Source organism: Polypterus senegalus, chromosome 2 (assembly GCF_016835505.1).
Source record: "Polypterus senegalus isolate Bchr_013 chromosome 2, ASM1683550v1, whole genome shotgun sequence".
Classification (NCBI taxonomy): Eukaryota; Metazoa; Chordata; class Cladistia; order Polypteriformes; family Polypteridae; genus Polypterus; species Polypterus senegalus.
The window spans coordinates 199747678-199767688 of record NC_053155.1 but is presented as its reverse complement, the minus strand read 5'-3'; the positions used below and the strand labels follow the sequence as shown (position 1 = coordinate 199767688).

General features: G+C 37.1%; 1 protein-coding gene across 2 annotated transcripts in view; it reads right to left on the bottom strand.

Annotated features, from left to right (window-relative positions):
* LOC120523655 (thiamine transporter 1-like) overlaps positions 1-19548 on the bottom strand; it is a 31706-nt gene extending 12158 nt beyond the window's left edge. Inside the window, exons 1-6 of one of the 2 annotated variants that reach the window (XR_005632677.1) lie at positions 19346-19548; positions 13798-14391; positions 10863-11100; positions 9323-9515; positions 3714-3855; positions 3125-3334 (exon numbers count right to left, since the gene is read on the bottom strand). Coding sequence is in view for 1 of the 2 variants with exons in the window: in XM_039745166.1 (XP_039601100.1) it covers positions 3221-3334; positions 3714-3855; positions 9323-9515; positions 10863-11100; positions 13798-14391; positions 19346-19486 (1422 nt within the window). In the remaining variant the exon portion in view is untranslated. Of the gene's footprint in view, positions 1-37; positions 3335-3713; positions 3856-9322; positions 9516-10862; positions 11101-13797; positions 14392-19345 lie in introns of those variants that run through there. The other variant, XM_039745166.1, reaches the window with a different exon arrangement.
* Positions 19549-20011: the final 463 nt, after the last annotated feature.

Sequence of the window (20011 nt, the reverse complement as noted above, 5' to 3'; positions counted from 1 at the left end):
AAAGAAAACAAATATATTTTATATATGCTGTGTAAAATGTAAATAAAAACAGAATACAATGATCTGCAAATCTCATAAACCCATGTTGTATTCGCAATAGCACATAGAAATCGTATCAGATGTTGAAAATGATGCATTCTTCTACTATTTCATGAAAACTATTCGTTTATTTTGAATTTGATGACAGCAACATGTCTCAAAAAAGTTGGGAAGGGGCCGACAAAAAGGTACTACAAAGCAATAGCTGGAGGAACATTTTTGCAACTAATTAGTTTAATTGGCAACAGGTCAGTAACATGATTGGGTATAAAACAAGCATCTTAGAGAGGCAGAGTCTCTCAGAAGTAAAGATGGGAAGAGATTCACCAATCTGCAAAAAACAGTCTGCAAATTGTAGAACAATTTCAGAATCAAGTTTCTCAACATGAAATTGCAAAGATGTTAAATATCTCATCATCTACAGTACAAAATATCATGAAAAGATTCTGAGAAACTGGTGAAATTTCTGTGTCCAAGGGACAAGACTGAAAATTAGTATTGCATGGCCGTGATCTTTGGGCCTGCAGATGGCACTGCATTGAAAAACAGGTCTGATTCTGTCATGGAAATAACTGAAGAACACTTCCAAAAGTCATCGCAATAAACACAGTTTGCTGTGCCACCCATAAATGAAGCTTAAAGCTCTATCATGCAAATAAGAAGCCCTATGTGAGCATGATCCAGAAACGCAGCCGTCTTCTCTGGGCTAAAGCTTATTTAAAATGGACTGAGGAAAAATGGAAAACTGTTCAGTGGTCAGACAAATAGAAATTTGAAATTCTTTTTTGGAAAACACGGACACCACATCCTCTAGACAAGAGAGAAGGACCATCCGGCATGTTATTAGCACTCAGTCTGATGGTTTGGGGGGGGCATTAGTGCCTATGGAATTGGCAGCTTGCACATCTGGAAATGCTGAAAGGCACAGTATATACAGGTTTTAGAGCGAGCAATATATGCTCCCCTCCAGACAACCATCTTTTTCAACGAAGGCCTTGCATATTTCACCAAGACAATGCTAAACCGCACACTGCATCTGTCACAACAGCATGGCTTCATAGTATAAGAGTCTGGGTGCTGAACTGACCTGCCTACAGTCCACACCTTTCACCAAATGAAACATGTGGTGTATAACAAAATGAAAAATATGACAAAGAAGACCCAGGAGTGTTGAGCAGCTAAAATACTATTTCAGACAAGAATGGGACAACATTCCTCTCCCAAACATCCAGAAACTGGTCTCCTCAGTTCCCTGATGTTTATGGACTACTGTTAAAACAACAGGGGCTGCTACACAGTGGTAAACATGGCCCTGTCCCAACCTTTTTAAGATGTGTTGCTGCCATCAAATTCAAAACGACCTTATTCTTTTCCTAAAATGGTACATTTTGTCAGTTGAAATGTTTGACACATTTTCTATGCTCTACTGTGAATATAGTATGTATTTATGAAATTTGCAAATAATTGTATTCTGTTTTTATTTACATTTTACACAGCATCCCAAAATTTTTTGAATTGGGGTTGTGTATATGCGCATTAATATATTACTAGGGAAGATTTGAACAAAGGTTTATTAGTATACATTTAATTCTGGACTTGCCAGGATTTATGGGTTGTTTGATGTCCTACTTGAAGGTTCCAGTACACAATTATTTACTATAGGTATGCAAATATGGAAAATGAAATAAAGCTGGTACTTGCTGCACACCTACTTCTGTCACTAGGTTTAATAACAAATGCTGGCCAGTAAAATCCCAAATGAAAAAGTAACAAAAGTAACACACTTGATAACAAGTAGTTACATAACATTTTTTTGTTTAGTAATTTAACAAAGTTTCTTTCACCATAATCCTTTGTTTTTTGCATTAAAGCCAATTTTGCCCCCACGTTCACAGTGCATCTTAAATGGTGAAATGTATTCCAGATATTTGAGAAGATGTGGTAACTTTTAGCTTGGGCTGTCGTGCCACATCATGTAATTTTATTACTAGCTTCCGCATGTGGAGCCTTATCAAGATATATACCTCAAATGCTTTTATTGTTTGCTTCCTCAGAATTCTAGGGTTAATAAAGAGAGTCAGTCATATTTAAAGAAAGAAAAAAAAAGCGGGAGTTGCATATTAATTCAGTGAATCACAAGGAAGTGTTTATTCACTTACATGTGAAGAGGGCCTTTTTTATATAAAGATCACCAATCAAACAGATCAATGCGGAAATACAGACATCAAGTAAAGATCACACTAGATACTGAATGTTAACTTTATTTTTTACTACCAGTTTTAAATAGTTCATTGCTCAAGTCAGAAATGACTCAGTACCTGAAGTTTATTTTATTATTTAAATACTGTTAATTAGTAATTTTCTCTTTTCCTTAAAAAGATTATAAAGATTAGAAAGTGCTTCTTACACATAGATAAATATGGTCAGAAAGCCTTTCTGTGCAACATTGCTGCCGGTTTCTTTTAGATAATATGCAGCTATTAAATCAAATTTAAAGCTACACATTGCACTACATGTGCGATTATACTTAAGTGCCATTGAAGTGTAAACTACACATATTAAGTGGCAGAATACAGAAGCTGCCATTTTACCTGTATTAAACTACCACAAAAAAATATTTGTTTTGTTTTTACTCTAGCAACAAAACACTTAACTGGAATCAAAATGGTAACACATTCTAAATTTAAGGCTAAATGTCAGTGCAAAATAAGTTAGAAAACTTTCCACAGCTTAGTTATATTGCCCAATATGAATTCTGTAGGACTGCACCTTCCAAATAATTTCATATCAGCTTAAATCAGTTTACCTCATCATACATTTAGCAGCAGGAATCACAATCCGTAAACCACAATGCAATATTAATTGCTGACTTGTGCAGAATCTTAGTAGTACTGGTAGGAGAACTCTGTCATCTACCAATAACAATACTTAGACTAAATTCAAATTAAGTCATCTGTGGTAAAGAATGTACTATTGGAATCACTCCAGGAATGTGTTTAAAAAATAAACTTCAAATTTCAAAAATAAAGAATCATTTGTGACATGGAGAGGGAGAAAAAAAAACAAAAAAAAAAACAGCAGTCACCTGCTAACAGCTGTTTGTTCACTCAAATGCTGTATTGCGAGTACTACAGTTCATCTTCTCTTTATATCTCCACTCTTCTGCAGTTTTTTGTTCAATTTATTGTTTAAGTGAGTGCAGGTGAGAAATTCTCCGTTTTTTCAAACATCTGTACACTGTAGTTACCAGAAATATAAGTGCAATCACACAAAAATAGATTGCATATATAAGAAACTAGAGAGAAAGGAGAAAGGCAGACATAAGTACAAGTTTTTTTCACATTAACATATACATATCTACAGTGATGACAATAAGGCCCAAAGCATCTAGCCATTCTCAAGTTTCTCAACTTTCCTAACATTCACAACATTCCTAAAAACTAATAAACTTAGAAATTGTGCATTTTCCAATATTCCATATAAATGGAAAGGCAAAATTTGAGATGCTTTACAAAAGATACTTGCACCAATTTTATATGTAAAAATGCGGCCCAAAGGTGCGTGTGTTATATCTATCTAAATATCTGACATTTTTGTCTTGAGGATGTCGACATAAGAAGGAAAAAAAAAACAAATTAATCAGATGACTTAACCAAACACTTTTTTTTTTTTACCTGAGTGAAAATATCCAGTCCCAGTCCACTCTTGTCAACAAACACTATTGTGAGTACTGTTTGTAAAGCCAGGGCAACAAAGGTGTTCACACCAAAAATTAATGCATACCTCTCCATGCTTAAATTCACAGCAATCTGATACCTGTTAATAAATCAAGACAGGAAAAAAAAAAAACAGGAGAAAAAGCCATCTTGTATGAATTAAGGACAAAATAACAGTTAACCTGCAACTGTTCACATATGTAGTCAATGGTAAAATACAGTATATTGAAATAAGTACTCATGGATAGTATAGAGGAAAAAAAGATGGCGATATTGTCTACAGTATTTTAAGTATAAAACAAAATCAATGTCCTTTACTCAAATTTTTCAAACAGAATCTGCGAATGTACATATTAGACTACCTTGTGGATAATCTGAAAATCTAAGCATTTTTATTCCAGTAGGCTATGGAAAGAGTTAAATAACTCAGATGTATTTTTATCTCCTTCCTAAACATGCTTTGTTAGTGTTGGGGAATAAACCTTGAACATTTTTAAGCACAAATGAGAACAGCAAAATATGTACTACTCGTTAGCTGAGAAATTACTGTGAGGCTGCTTCAGAAACAAAATAACTGCCTTTATATATTATATATATATTTTAAATTCTGGAAACACTTTTAAGTTATATAGAGGTGTATACCCACAATAGTGGGGCAAGTTCCAACACCTATACGATCTAGTGTGAATGTTAGATTTAATAATTTAAAAAAAAAAAACAAACCCTTTTTTATTTTTGTTCAAAAACCTAAGTATCAAAGGAAAAGATTCTAACCAGACAACATTTAATTTAAGTGCATCAGAGAAGCTGCAGCTAATTAAGAACTCCATGTGATTATATAGTTTCTTTAAAACTCAATTTAGAACCCATCCACAGATTTTATACCAATAAACTATAAATGTGGAATATCATTTAAAACATCTACTTTGTGCAGTGCAAAATATTTTCTCACAATGTTGACAGTACAGTGGAACCTCGGGTCACGAACGTCTCAGAACACGTACAAATCGGGTTATGACCAAAAAGTTCGCCAAACTTTTGCATCTGTTCACGACCACACACTTGGGTGATGAACAAGCCACATTCCCTTCAGGTTCGTACGCGCCGATGATTTCCACATATGTTCAGTCTCTCCTTGTGCATTCTCTGTGCAGCGAGAGCACGAGAGAGCGAGAGCGAGAAGGCAGTTAAAGAAGGCAGTAAAGCAGAGAAGGCAATTAAAGAATGCACCGTTCTTGTTTTTAAAGAGACTGCTTCGAGCATTGTTTTAATCTCGTATTTAATGAGGACTTTTTCTATTGGATTTTAACCTCCATTTCACTTCTATTTTTATGGGATCATTTATTTATTGAAGGATTCTGAAAGCACTGCACTTTATTTAATTTGGACTTTGTTTTTGATTGTTGTTTTGTTGAATTTAATAAAAGCACTTGGCACTTTTTGCACCATCCGATTGCTCCATTGTAGTGGCTCACTGTCGTGCTCTTCGGTAACATTACTGACGGTGACGGGTTTAAGGGCTCCCGGAAGCAAGATGGGAGCATACAGCAAACCCGCATCGTCACAGACTTTACCTCAAAACTGTAATCTCCTCTCCACCTAGTTCCTCCTCACTTCCTTCATGCCAGAACTCAACTCATGCAAGGTTAGTTTTCTTGGTTGTTTATGGTTAGTTTGTGTAAATTACGGATTTTTCAAATGTTCATTTTTTTCCCTGTGCTTAAAACTCAATAAAAAAAGTGTTTACAGAGAGCGGTTCGTAAGGCTATAGCATGAACTCTTGCAATGTCTGCAGTGTTAGTTTTCTCTGTTTCTCGGTTTTTTCAGTGTTATTCAATGTTTTTACATTTAGTTTACTATTACACTGTGCATTCTATGGTATAGTTAACTATTTTTGTGCTTAAAATCTTAAAAAAAAACATATTTACATACAGCTTGTACGGTCCAGAACGGATTAATTGTATTTACATACAATCCTATGGGGGAAATTACTTCAGGTCACAACCAAATTGGGCTGCAACCAGAGTTTTGGAATGAATTATGGGCGTGACCCGAGGTTCCACTGTATTTTACTTTTTATTGATTACTAGCAAAATACCCGCGCTTCGCAGCGGCAAAGTACTGCCTTAAAATTTTTATTAAGAAGAAAATTAAACCTTTTTAAACTGTGGGAAAATATGCCAATAATTATTTAAGGATCTCTTTGTATACCACATTGTGAGTTCGGCCCTCTGGTTGTAATATGACCAAGCTGTGCGCTGAGCTTACTCTTGAGCGTGCAACTTACAGTTGGCCATGTGAACAGTAATCTTGTTTCAAATCTCACAGGTTGGATTGCTGCTGTTATAATCGGTTTGAGTTTCATAGTTTGCTTCAATTACGACAGTATTTGTAGGACTTGTGTTGAAGTGACATTCGGCAACTGTCAAGTATTGTAAGCATACAACCGGTTTCATCGATAACTTCACATCCAGCTTTTGAGAGTTTAAACATCCACAAACATCAAAGTGTCCACTACTGAAATCGTCACCTGTGAATCTAAGATGTTTAAGAGGCATTGGCGGTTGTCGAAAGGTGTAAAATATTTGGCCATTTCGGTACACTTGAAAGCGACAACCGAACAATTCAGCGGCAGCCATCAACTCACATGCAGAACCATAGGTGAAGGGCTTAAGTAACCAGTGTAGTATCATTATCTCTTGTACCGTCATCAGTCCACACCTTGAACCTGTCCCAGTCATTCAATACATAAGACACAATGTTCCTCCGGATATCAAGAGTGAGCCTGATATGGCCATGCAATATGTAACAAAGAGAATGGAAAAGGTAGGTGCCATCTCCGGGCATGGAAACCACTTGGTAAGTGACAGTTCTTTGATCGATGGTGATCACCTCGATAGACATGTTAATGGGGGTACGGTTGAAATGATAAAGAAAATGGGTACCTGTACAATGTAAAGTAAGTCTAAAATACCTACACAATAATTATAATCATAATAAACGAACAATAAAACAGCAAAGAAGCCGTGGATTAAATAAAAAGGCTGTAGTTATCAGCAGGGAGACGTGAATCCCGTGGTGAAGCAAGGAAGGGAATGTAGAGACCAGAGCGACGGACTGACCTTATATAGGCAGGCAGCCAACAAAGTGGGAGGCGTTGGGATGGGGGACCCAACGCCGCCTCACACAGTGACCGAGCTGCAGGCTATGGATGTATATATGTACGTAAGTAGGATTCAGTTAGCATTGGGAACCCGCGTACCAAATTTCTTGAAGATGGGCCCATAAGTAACAAAGACCGTTGAAAAGTTCAGTATGGCTGCCGACAGTGGCATCATACCACCGAAATAAGTACGTACGTTTACGGTTAGCGCAGGGAAGCCGCCTACCATATTTCGTAACGACGGGGCCATAAATAAAAAAGTTCAACATGGCGGACGTTGTCGACCATTCTGACCGTTATGCGTAGAATTTCGAAATGAAACCTGCTTAACTTTTGTAAGTAAGCTGTAAGGAATGAGCCTGCCAAGTTTCAGCCTTCTACCTACACGGGAAGTTGGAGAATTAGTGACATTGGAAAGTTTAATATGGCGGCCGACATTGGCATCATACCATCGAAATAAGTATGTACATCGGTTTCGGTAAGCGCAGGGAAGCTGCCTACCAAATTTCGTGAAGATGGGGCCATAAATAAGAAAGTTCAACATGGCGGACGTGGTCGACCGTTACGTGTAGAATTTCGAAATGAAACCTGCTTAACTTTTGTAAGTAAGCTGTAAGGAATAAGCCTGCCAAATTTCAGCCTTCTACCTACACAGGAAGCTGGAGAATTAGTGATGAGTGAGTCAGTCAGTGAGGGCTTTGCCTTTTATTAGTATAGATATCACAGTTCTAATGGGTCACAAGTTTACATACACATTAGCCAATTAGCTCTTGATAGCCAATAAGCCTAACTGGAGTCAACCTGTGGATGCATATTAAAGCCTACCATCAAACTCACTGCCTCTTTGTTTAGACCTCAGAAACAAAAAGAAAAAAAAAACAAGGGACCTCCACAAATCTGGTTCATCCTTGGGAATAATTTCCAAACACCTTAAGATTCCAAGTTCACCTGTACAAACAATAATTTGCGAGTATAAACACAGTGGGACCACACAGCTGTCACACCGTATTCTGTCTTCTACAGAAGAACGTAATTTGGCATGAAAAGTGCAGAACAACCACAGAACAACAGGACCTTGTGAAGATGCTGGAGGAAACATGTAGACAAGTTTCTATATCCACAGTAAAACAAATTCTATATCGACATAGCCTAAAACGTGGCTCAGCAAGGAAGAAGCCACTGTTCCAAAGCCAAACTGCAGTTTGCAATGGCACATGGGGACAAAGATCTTGCCTTCTGAAGAAATGTCCTCTGGTCTGATGAATCCAAGATCGTACGGTTTGGCCATAATGGCAATCATTATGTTTTGAAGAAAAAGTTTGAGACTTGCATCCAAAGAACACCATCTCAAGCATCATACTGTGGGGGTGTTTTGCTACAGGAGGGACTGGTTCACTTCACAGAATAGACTGCATCATTAGGAAGGAAAATTATGTAGATATACAGCAGCAACATCTCAAGAACTCAGCAAGGAAGTCAAGGCTCATTTGCAAATGATCTCCCAAATGGACAATGACCCCAAGCATACCTCCAAGGTCAAGGTACTGGAGTGGCCACCACAAGGCCCTGACTGCAATCCAACTGAAAAGTTGTGGGCAGAACTGAAAAAGCATGTGCAAGCAAGGAGGCCTAGAATCTCATCCCAGATACACTACTTATGCCTGAAGGAATGGGCCAAAATTCCAGCAAATTACTGTACAACACTTATGGAGGGCTACCCAAAATGTTTGGCTCAAGTTAAACAATTTAAAGGCAATGCTACCAAATATTAACAAAGTGTATGTAAACTTATGGCCCATTGGTATAGTCAATAAAAAGTCAAATAAAGCGTCAATAAAAAGTTAAATATTGTCTGTGAACATTGCTGGAAAAAAAATACTTTTGCCCTGCACAAAGTAGATGTCAAAACAATATGCCAAGTCTATAGTTTGTTAGTATAAAATCTGTGGAGGGGTTATAAAGTGAGTTTTAAAGAATTCATCTTAAGTGTATGTAAACATCTGACAATCTAATTTTTGTGTGTATTTTCATATCATAGAGAAAAGAAAAATTCAGGACAAATACAAGTCCATCTCATCTACTGTAATTCAGCTCAAATGCATGCAATGTAACGTTCAACATGAACCTTCTAAGTAGCCCTCTATATACAGTACACATATGCACTTTATGTTGATGTTGTAAGCAGCATATACACCTTTTTTTGTTCTTTATTTTGCTTTATATAATTTCTTGTATTATGAATGTGTTAGTTTGCGCATACCCCTTGGGGTCAGAGCGCAGGGTCAGCCATTGTACAGCGACCCTGGAGCAATTACAGGTTAAGGGTCTTGCTTATTATATTTGAAGCTGTAAAAGTAAAGAACAGCACTGAAAAACTATACAAAAAAATAACTTGGGTACTCACGTTGCAATTGTTATGAGAAGCATATAAATGCTTCTGAAAGCAACATAGGAAGCATAGCACACCCAGATGTTCCTGACAAAATCCATGATGAAGACAGATGCAGCTATTAGTACAGAGGAAGTACACAAAGCCAGTTCACCCCAAACATCCCACGACACCTTCACAAATCCAATGGCAAATGCAACGGCAGCACCTAAAGAAATAAAAAATGCAATATATAAAATATATATATATAAACACAACACACACACACACCAAACTGGAACTGACTGAATACTAAAGTACTGTATATGAAAATAATAAGTCAGAATTTATCTGTCAAAAAACAGAAGCCTTAACACTTACAAGGGCCAAATTCTCTCCAAATGTTTAGAATTTTTATCACTGTTTTAACTACTGCTCATCCTTTAGACGAGCAACTCATTTGTACTCTCAGGTGGTCAATTTTCCCAAAATATGTGACGTCACCTATTAATTCTGATTGTTGATAAATGCAGTGTAACCTGTACTCTTCGAGCCTTCTCTCCGAAATAGCAAAGTAGTCAGGGAATATCATCTTTACTACTCCCAGGGCCAAATCAGAAAGATAGAAGCACTCTATTCTTTGGCCGTCCAATTTCAATCTACAGTAAAGGGAATATAAACTTTGTTGAGAGTTAAGAAACTTCCTCATGGTCCAACCACATATTGAGCCAAGTATGAAGGTCCCCTTTTTCTTATAAACAACTATTTAGTTCCCAAATCATTTCTACGTACATCCTTTCAAAGTCAAAAAAAATAAAAATAAAAATGTAAGCATATGTTCAGTTGGGTTGGACAAGTTTTAAATAGTTTAGAATAGCAAAGAAACAGGTAGCCTCATTTAACTGCTTTACTTCTCTACTCTGTTACAGCACAAATCTCTCATATAAACACGCCAGCCACAGCTGTTATGGTCTACTCTTTGAAAAACTGGGAAGAAGAAGAGGGGGTTAAAAAAAAGGTAAACCTGTGGATTCAATTTTAAGGCTCCAATCATCCCTAACAGATTTTAGTCTTTGCACATTCTATTGATTATTCACCAAATCCAATTACACAAAGAAGCTACTCCAGCTAAAGGCAAACTTGTCTAAGTAATCTAACCCAAACAAACATATTCACAGACGCAAAAACCATGGAAACTCAATGAAGAAAGTTTACAATTTCCCCCATTTCTTAAAAACAACCAAACCTTTATGTATAAAATTTATTGAACATACATTTACCTACAAGTTCTGAACACTCTAATACAACATTTAAAAGAACTATAATTGCAAAAATAAGTTACATCAAACTAAATAGTTTTACACTGTTAAAGCAACCAAATAAAATTCTTTAAACTTGTCGTGCAGAATGGCATTCCCAGAAAGTGAACCATTTTTATTCTTGAATTGAAATGCAGAGTTTGAGAAGTACCATAATACATATAGAAATTTGTAAAACATGTATCCCAAACAATCAAAATTGAAACCAAAAAATGTTTTAATATTTTGAAGACTATTGAAACAAATAAAAGTCATACCTAACAGTGTGGAAACAGCCTCCACACTACCATTGTAGATTGTGGAGTGCTCCGATGGCAGGACCTCGTCCCAGAGTGCTTGGATATAATTAACCACCTGAAAATACCCACAGGTGGACAATGCCCACCACAAAGACCACCGTACCAGAGTCCAAGAGGAGTAGCAATCAAGAAAGTCCAACCATAGCATTCTCAGGACTCCAAGCAGCTCAGATTTTCTATCAATGTCCTTCGCATCCTGTAAGCATAATTAAAGCAAAATCACCACAATTTTCACACATTGAAGGATGTGTACTAGAGTTTTCAAAAAATTACAAATGAAACTAAGAATACTGCATAGGCACTTCAATTTTTTGTCAATGAAGTATTTTGAACATTTGTCACATTTTAAAACTATTAAGATTCAACTCACAGTCTATATTAGAATGATATACTATCAATTACTGAATGGAAATTGTACCACAAAAATGAACATGTTTTAATAAAAATCTATACAACAAAAATCACCTTTTATTTCTCCAGTCAAAGGACTTGGATATTTATAGCATCAACTACTGTTCTTGTGAGAAAACAAAATGATTTTAAATGTCCTGAAGAAGGGAAAATAAGTAAATCTAAATGCTGGGAGGAGAGAGAGACAGAAAGATTTGTTTTTTCAATATACAACCACCTCACTTCACCCTGTAAAGCAAAGCAAGACTCACTCACGTTACAATTGGCAGGCCACAAAACTAAGCCTATTTTAAGTAATCTTTGAACAGAAGCAGTTATATAGAATCTAGCATATCTGGGCTTTGGTGAGAATGGCTGGGGGTTACGATATTGCATGCTGCAGTGAACAATCTTTCAGGCTGCAAGCACAGACACAGAGATGCATGTAAAGTTTGGACTACAGAAAGCTGTAAAAATACACACAAAAAAAAAAATAAAACCAAAGTAAACACATATGCAAAGTTGTAAGTAAATTTCTATCCAAGACAACAAATGTGTTTAATATAGATTATGAATTTAGACACTTAAAACTATATAACCCTACTAACATAAATGCCAGATGGTGAACCTAATGTTATTTTTCAAGGTACTTAATTCCAAACTGTGTGAATACAACACAAGCTTGGTCAAACTTTGTGTACCGTTCATAAAAAAAACTTTTAAAAATTAAGAAGAGAAAAATAGCATTTCCAAAATGTATGTAATTGTAATTTTTATATAAATTTCCCTTTCTGTCACTCACTTAGGAGCAATGCCATTTGTAGAATAACATTTTTCTTCTCTTACATATTCACTGAAAACTAAAGTGTTCATTCCTCTCATTGACGCCAAGTAAAAATCTACATAGAAGGATGTGATAAGGCATATTATTGGAAAGATAATTACCGTATACCCTGAATAAATGGCTGATTCCTTAATAGTTTTGAATTAACTGAGAACACCTATTGCACATTTTGAAAGAGGTAAAATCAAAATGAACATGTACTTTACATAATTTAATTAGTTGTACGTCTTCACATTAACATAAACCAAGCAAAAATATTTTAGCTAAAAAGAAGGAGCAATACACGTGTTTAAGATTACACGAAGTAAATCTATGTAGTTCTTTATAAGAAATGTACTCTTTAAGAAGAAGAAAAAAAGAAAACCGAGAGGAGTCTTGCATCCATTTTCTGAACAATGTTTTCCCATTACAAAGTCACAGAAGACTGATGTTTGTCCAAGAATAAGTGATTGCATGGCACAAACAAACTCTGCAGGAGGATGCCTGTCCAGTGCAAGACACACACACCGCTAAATTAGAGTTATCAAACCATTTTGCACATTTCTAGCATATTTGAGAAAAAAATGTCACACTGAAGGACATCATGTTTGCTCTAAACTGAAAGTACCATCAGGGTTTATGGAGCAGCAGCACTAAACACAGTTGAACTGATACAGCCAAATACTGCTGTATTTTATTTTCTTAGAAAATAAAATTAGGAAAACCTCATCAGTACAGTACATTCTTCAAAGAGGCATACACTTGCTGTCTGAACTTCTTCGAAGGACATGGTGTTAAACTTTTTCCAATATCTGACTAGTAAGGGATACCATGTTTCAGACTATTAAAAGCTTCTTTAAGTGTTGCATGAAACTGGGAAGGATACCTTGATGGCCACCCAAGTCATTTAAAAGTACATGAAAATATTAGCTGATACAACCAATCATAGATCCGAATCAAATGCAAATTATAGGATCACTCTTAAAACATTTTTTCACTTCTTTTTAAAAATGTATCTACTGTTTGTGTTTGCACAGTTGAAAGTATGTTCATCTAAATTAAACCTCTAAAAAAATCAATTCTGCAATTCCTGGTTAAGGGGCAGGTTACCATTTGTATTTAAACAAAACTTTAATGACAGTATACCAGTGACATAGTTCAAATGTTACTCCAATAAAAAACAAATTGAAACCACTAACTTTGTCCACCAAGTCAACAAATAGCTCTATACATGGAAATTAACTTAACACCTCAAATATTGGTATATACCACACCATTTTCTAAGCCTACTTAATACTGTGCAGGGCCGCATGTGGCTGAAGCCTATCCCAGCATGCATAGAGCACAATTCTGGAACAACCTCCTGAATAGGGCTCCACACTCTCACACATGCACATACCATGCACACAATAGGGCAATGTTAACATTGCCAATCCACCTAACCCGCCCCAACTTGCTTGGTGAAGCGCCCAAAGGAAACCCACACAGACACAGGGAGAACATGCAAATTCCATGAAGGGAGGACCCTGGGTGCAAACCCTGGTGTCCTTACTGCCAGGCAGCAGCACTACTACTGCACCACCTTATTGACATACAATACTTAAGTGTCCTGTAGCTATATCTAAATGAATACACTGTTGGCATATACTTGCACATCATGTCCTTATAAAATATACATACCAGATGTGAAGACTGACGGCAGCTGTCATTTAGTGGCAGCTTTGATTCTACATCCTCTGCCTGAGGTACTTGTTCCAAACATTCTTTGCTGTTTAAACATGTAGTCTTCTCAGAACTATGGTTATTTGAATGTTCCAGCCTTGGGTGAAAAAATAAGCTCTTTTTTGCCATTGGAAGAAACCATGAACTGATAAAAGCCAATGACACAGATACTAAAGTAAACACATTAAGATAATACAAATGCACTTTGAATACAGACACAAGAACTTGGCCACAGATGGAGCCAACAGTATAAGCCACCAGTGTGACACTACGACAATAAGCTGTCACTTTCTTATACTGGGCAGTTTCCACTACACTGTATATATAGGAAAAGTATGCAACCTCAGCTGCTGTGGCAACTCCAAAAGAAAACTCCAAAAACTGTATAGCCAACACTCCCTGTGCACACAAAAGCATTATGTAGGTTATAATGAAGGCAGCTCCCTGCAAAATGATGACAGGTTTGTAACGTAGATAGTCTGTGGCTAGAAATACAGGAAACAGTAGTGCAAGGTAGGAGTAAGTCCATACTGGATAGATTTCATTAATCACCTGCAAAAACAGAAACAGCACAGAATTAGTAAAGGAATTTAAAATGAACAAAGAAACATACTTTCTGGGGAAGGTATACAATTAAATATACAGTACTGTAAATTGGAGAAGTCTGATTTAATGTCCCTATTTAAAAATATACCTTGAATGTACCACAAAAATATCTTGTGTAAAAACTAAAATCTGAATGTAAAAAAAATGGTTGGTTTTTCCTTGCAATAGTTTTGACAACATTACTCCAGAGGCACCAGTAAGTGGTACTGCAAAGTGTTACAAATTCTGCACATCACTTCCCAGATTATTATTTTCATTTCTGAATGTTATCTTGTATTGTCATTAGTAAAACTGTCAGCTTCCATTCTCAAATATGCCCCATTCACAGTACTTTTGAGACAGAATTTCCTACTCTTGCCTTCTGCATCTGCAGTTATATTAATAACAGATTTTAAAACAATTCTCTTGAATGTCACTCTTGCACCCTTTACTGCAGAGTTTTTGTCTTCCTCTCATCTATTTTGAACTGGCCATAGTTCAACAGTTAATTAATGTATTATTACCATAATTATAAGTATTATAATTAATATACATGACTCAGGCGCCGCCACGAGTGGCAGCCTTTCCAGCAGCTCTGTATAAGACTATCTTTCTACCTTTTTCTCTATTTCACTGATCACTCCTACCACTTGTTTTTATGTGGACTCGTTCCCTGGTCACTTTTTACTACTTGGACATGGATTTTTACACGCCGACTTGTATATTCAGGTAGTCAACTTCAAGCGCTGAGAACAAAGGCCCATGCTGGTGTGGTTCCCTATTTACCCGACAAGGTAAGAAGGTCGTATTGTGGCAGCAGAGCCGGCGCTAAGCTAAAAGCTAAGAGGCTAGCGAGAAAGTGGCGATATAAGCCTTCGGTGCCTTCTGTGATCCTGGGAAATGTGAACTCACTACCAAATAAGATCGATGAACTGGCTGCGCTGGTGAAAAATGTCAGGACCTACAGAGAATGCAGTTTGTTGTGTTTTTGTGAAAAGTTGCTAACAACCAGCATCCCAGATGCTAACATGGAGCTACCTTGGTTTAGCACAGTTAGAGCAGACAGAGACGCAAATACCTGCGGGAAGCAGAAAGGAGGAGGACTCGCTCTCATTTCTATGTTGTTACATATTATGTAGGTATATAAAATTTTAGGGAGGTAAGAAAAGAATTGCAGTGACTCTCATCAGCACTGCAGGCCTTTTTAAAATAGTCTGTATTGTTGACTGCAGATGATGAGCCAGAGAGACTTGAGTAGGCAGCAGGAAGACAAATGAATAACACAAAGCACAGAGTGATGCAGTGCACTAAGTGCAGACATTGTTTCTACATCAGATAGGGAATGTTATGGGCAGGAAAACATGGAGCAGCATAACATAGCTCAGGCCAGAAAGAGGAAAGGTGGTGTGAGGCAAGGAGCTGCAGCACCTGATCAGAATGAAACAGAACCTGCCATATCATCTGAAAAAACTCCTTATGGAAGCAAAAGTGGGCAAAAAAACAAAGGTGGTGCCATGCATGTTCAGTATCACTGAACTGCATAAAAACTGATTGCTGCTCTATGTGCCAGAAGACGTTTCGGTGATCACAAAAATGTAACTATGGTCTCTGATTGTGCTGGGTAGAACAATACGACTGCGTTATTTGTTATTATTCCTAGTTTTTAGGAAATATTAAAAATGTGTTCAAAATATGCATAGTGTTCAGGGAAGAGACATTCAAAACATTTGCACAGCTATGGTTATTTGTAATATATATATATATATATATATATATATATATATATATAAAAGTTTCATTAAAGTTCAATGAATAGCAGGGCTAAGAAAGCTTCAAAAAGCTCAGAAATCGGTGTTGCCTGCAGACATACAACAGACAAAGAGGTGAAGAGACTTGTTTATGGTCAAACAATGTCACCAGTGAGGTTTGAACTCACAGTCGCTGTGTCTGAAGCAGGCCCAGTTTCAGGGGATAACTAAGCACCTCCAAATGCTGCTGGACATGGCCAGTATATGAGGCAAGGAGGCCAGTCTCTGGCAGCACTTTAGGTAAAGGTGGCACTGTCATGGATTTTTTTTTTTTTTTTATAACATTACGAAACAATAAAACAAAAAACTAAAATGTGAACCCTAATAATTACATACAAACACCATGCCTTATTTATATACTACCTTTAAAAATTTTGCGAAATTGTGTTGCGTTGCTTCGTAATAATGAACGTGAAGAGAATATTGATCAGGTCATTGATGGTGTAGTTAACAAAGAACGCGATTTAAAAGCAAAATTTAATATGACGGATGATTATACTAGGAGCTAAATTTTTAGTACTATGGTCAAATTTTAATATTGCAATCCAGATAGCATGCTGATCGTTTAATTTTACTTTGCCACATCTGCGTGCCTTCTAACCTACGCTCTCTTCTTCATGTATTTATAACGGGTCGGCGCCCATGCACATCGTGTTTTAATTGTAACGACCCATAGGGACACGCTCCTCAGGTCCGGACCAAGAAGCACTACTGTATAAACACCGATTATGTCATCCTGTAAACATTCGTTAATTTCTGGAATCTGTTTAAAGTTGTAAGCAATATACTTAAAACTCTCTTTAGAAGTTCACACCGCGCATATTTAGTTAATTAGGGAAGGCGTCTTTTAGCTTAGCGGGGAGTTTTAAAGTGTCCAGAGAAGCGTACTGTACAGCCATGATTCATGGGGCCGAGTTTCGTTTTGCGTTCAATTTTGTACAAGTTATTGTTTTCAATACCAATTTTGTCATTTGTATTGTTTTCAGGCTGATCGAAATGTATAATATATAGTTTGATAATCAGAGAATACACAGTATAGTGAAACATTTAACAACTTTAACATGGCCTTTTTATAACTTCATTTTAATCTTAATTTAACTTAATCCTGATACTCTATATGTTCAATTTCCTCAAAATAACTATTCATGGTGGCTCTAAAATCGGTACTGACCCCTACTCTCTTTTCTGTTTCTTTTTCCGGTTCCTTTGTGGTGGTGGCGCACCTACTCAAAGCTTCATGATGCTCCAACAATGATGGACGGATTAAAAGGCAGAAGTCTACGTGACCATCATCTTCATCAAGCCCTTCCGTGAGAACCCTAAATCCAAAGATGACTGTTTCATTTATGTTAGGTAGAATGCCCAGAGGGGACTGGGCGGTCTCATGGTCTGGAATCCCTACAGATTTTATTTTTTCTCCAGCCGTCTGGAGTTTTTGTTTTTTCTGTCCCCTGGCCATTGAACCTTACTCTTATTCGATGTTAATTAATGTTGATTTATTTTGTTTTATAATTGTGTCTTTCATTTTTCTATTCTTTAATATGTAAAGCACTTTGAGCTACTGTTTGTATGAAAATGTGCTATATAAATAAATGTTGTTGTTGCACTTAATTCACATAAAATAAGTAATACATCATCCCGTAGAAAAAAAAAGATACGAGGACATTACTGGAGTTGGTCGGAATCAGCAGCAAAAAATGTACTTTTTGTACAAGTTATTGTTTTCAATACCAATTTTGACATTTGTATTGCTTTGAGGCTGATCAAAATGTATAATATATAGCTCGATAATCAGAGAATGCACAGTATAGTGAAACATTACTTATTTTATGTGAATTAAGTGCATCATCCCGTAGAAACAAAAGATACGAGGATATTACTGGAGTTGGGCGGACTCAGCAGCAAAAATGTACTTTTACCTCCCGCTGCATTATGGAAAGCATTGTGATCGACAGGCTCACCAGCGGCTGCACTGTTTTTCTGTCGCAGGCTTCACATTCTTCTTACTAAACGTGCCAATCACGCTTTCATGTATATTGTTACATGTTCGATTTTAAAGGATTTTCTTCCACCATGCTCCCCCTAGCATTTCAGTCTCGAGTCAAGACTGGTTGTTATGTCCTTAACAAATACACCACACTGCCCATCAAACCACGTGTTGTATATTGGTCGGACACAAAAGTAAGCAGTTCACTACAGTCGGTAGAAGTGGTAATGCTATCACTACTACTATTCCTGCTCCCTCATCCACTTTATATTTGCTATTATTCTGAAGCTCCTATTGCGCCAAGAAATAATGTTAAAATGTTAAAAACACAGGTAGACTGCAAGTAAAGAACGCCGATTCAAAAATATGTGTACGAGGTTTGTTTTATAGCATGAATGCTGTTTAAATGTGGTGGCTCGACTTTTTGTGTTCTAACTGGACAACTGAGAAGAGCGCTGCATCGGAATAAAAGTGGCACCGATAAAGTCATGCGAACGAACGTACATTTCTCTTTGAAGGTTCGTTTAAAAACAAAATTGCCTTACGTTTAAGAAAGCGCACAGCCACTGTGATTTTCCTACATCTGCTATCAAACCCACCTATCATCCCTTCCTTTTCTATGTATATCAATTCAAATGTAAGATAACTAATTTTAAAAGGAATCGTTTCTGTAATGCGATGCACTTAAGTACAATGAGTATCACGAGGTGTTCATTGGCCTAATTGTTCAACATTATTACATTCCAGAGGCGATTTACAGTGTTAATCCGTACTAAAATAAGTAAAAAGTTGGGGCCGAAGTTTCCATGGATATGGATATGGATATGGATAAAGCAAGTATGCACACACAGTGCTTTCCGCATCAAGGGACTGACCGCGGCAAAGCACCGGGGATGGATCATCAGGATAAAAGACCACGCGCTTCGTCCGAGTACATTACACACCCGCATGGGGAAATGCAGCTGAATAAGCATCCCGTACAGACGCTGCCGTTAAAGCTAAGTGATTGTATAAAAACATATACACGGGAAACATTAAGGCAGGTATTAAAAGAAATCAGTAGCGTTTCTTTCCTGACAAATGTACGTGCTACTACTACTTTCACCGTGATGTTATACATACTGACCTGCGTTTGGCTGAGGTTTTTATCGGGCCCGAGCAGGTACGGATTCAAGAAAGGCTCTGACGGTCTCACATTGGAGAAAAAACCATAAAAACACAGCAACACAGTAGGACAGACCCACGCTTCTGCCATTGTGAAAACCATTCATTATAACCTCTACTTGCGCAAATGTCAAACTTTTACTACCTTAACGATGACGTCTGAACCAATCACATTACACATACAAGGGGGCTGGGATTCTACGGAAGCCGAACATGTACATGTGACGCTCTATTTGAGTGTAAATTATAGAAAAAGGTTAGAAAGTGAGTGGACGGTTTGTCGAATGAAAACAGTACCGCATATTTGGAATTGTGTAAAACCCAATAGTGCAGATCAATATACGAGTTACAGATAGGTATGGTTGTTAACTAACATCATTGACGTATTAATGCTTTTGCCTACCCATCAAGTAATCCTAAATTTCTCTTCTCAAGTTTTCTTGATGGCTAAGCTAAATATGCAGGTATGTCATCAGATGACAGTGACACTTTGCAACGCCTCAGTGACTCCGGTAAAGGAGAAGCGCAGGTTGGCACATCCACCATCTTAAAAGGTAAACTCAGCTACGCGGCGATTTGACAGGTGCAGGTTTGTTAGGTCAACATTGCTGGAAGAAGAGATTAGGAA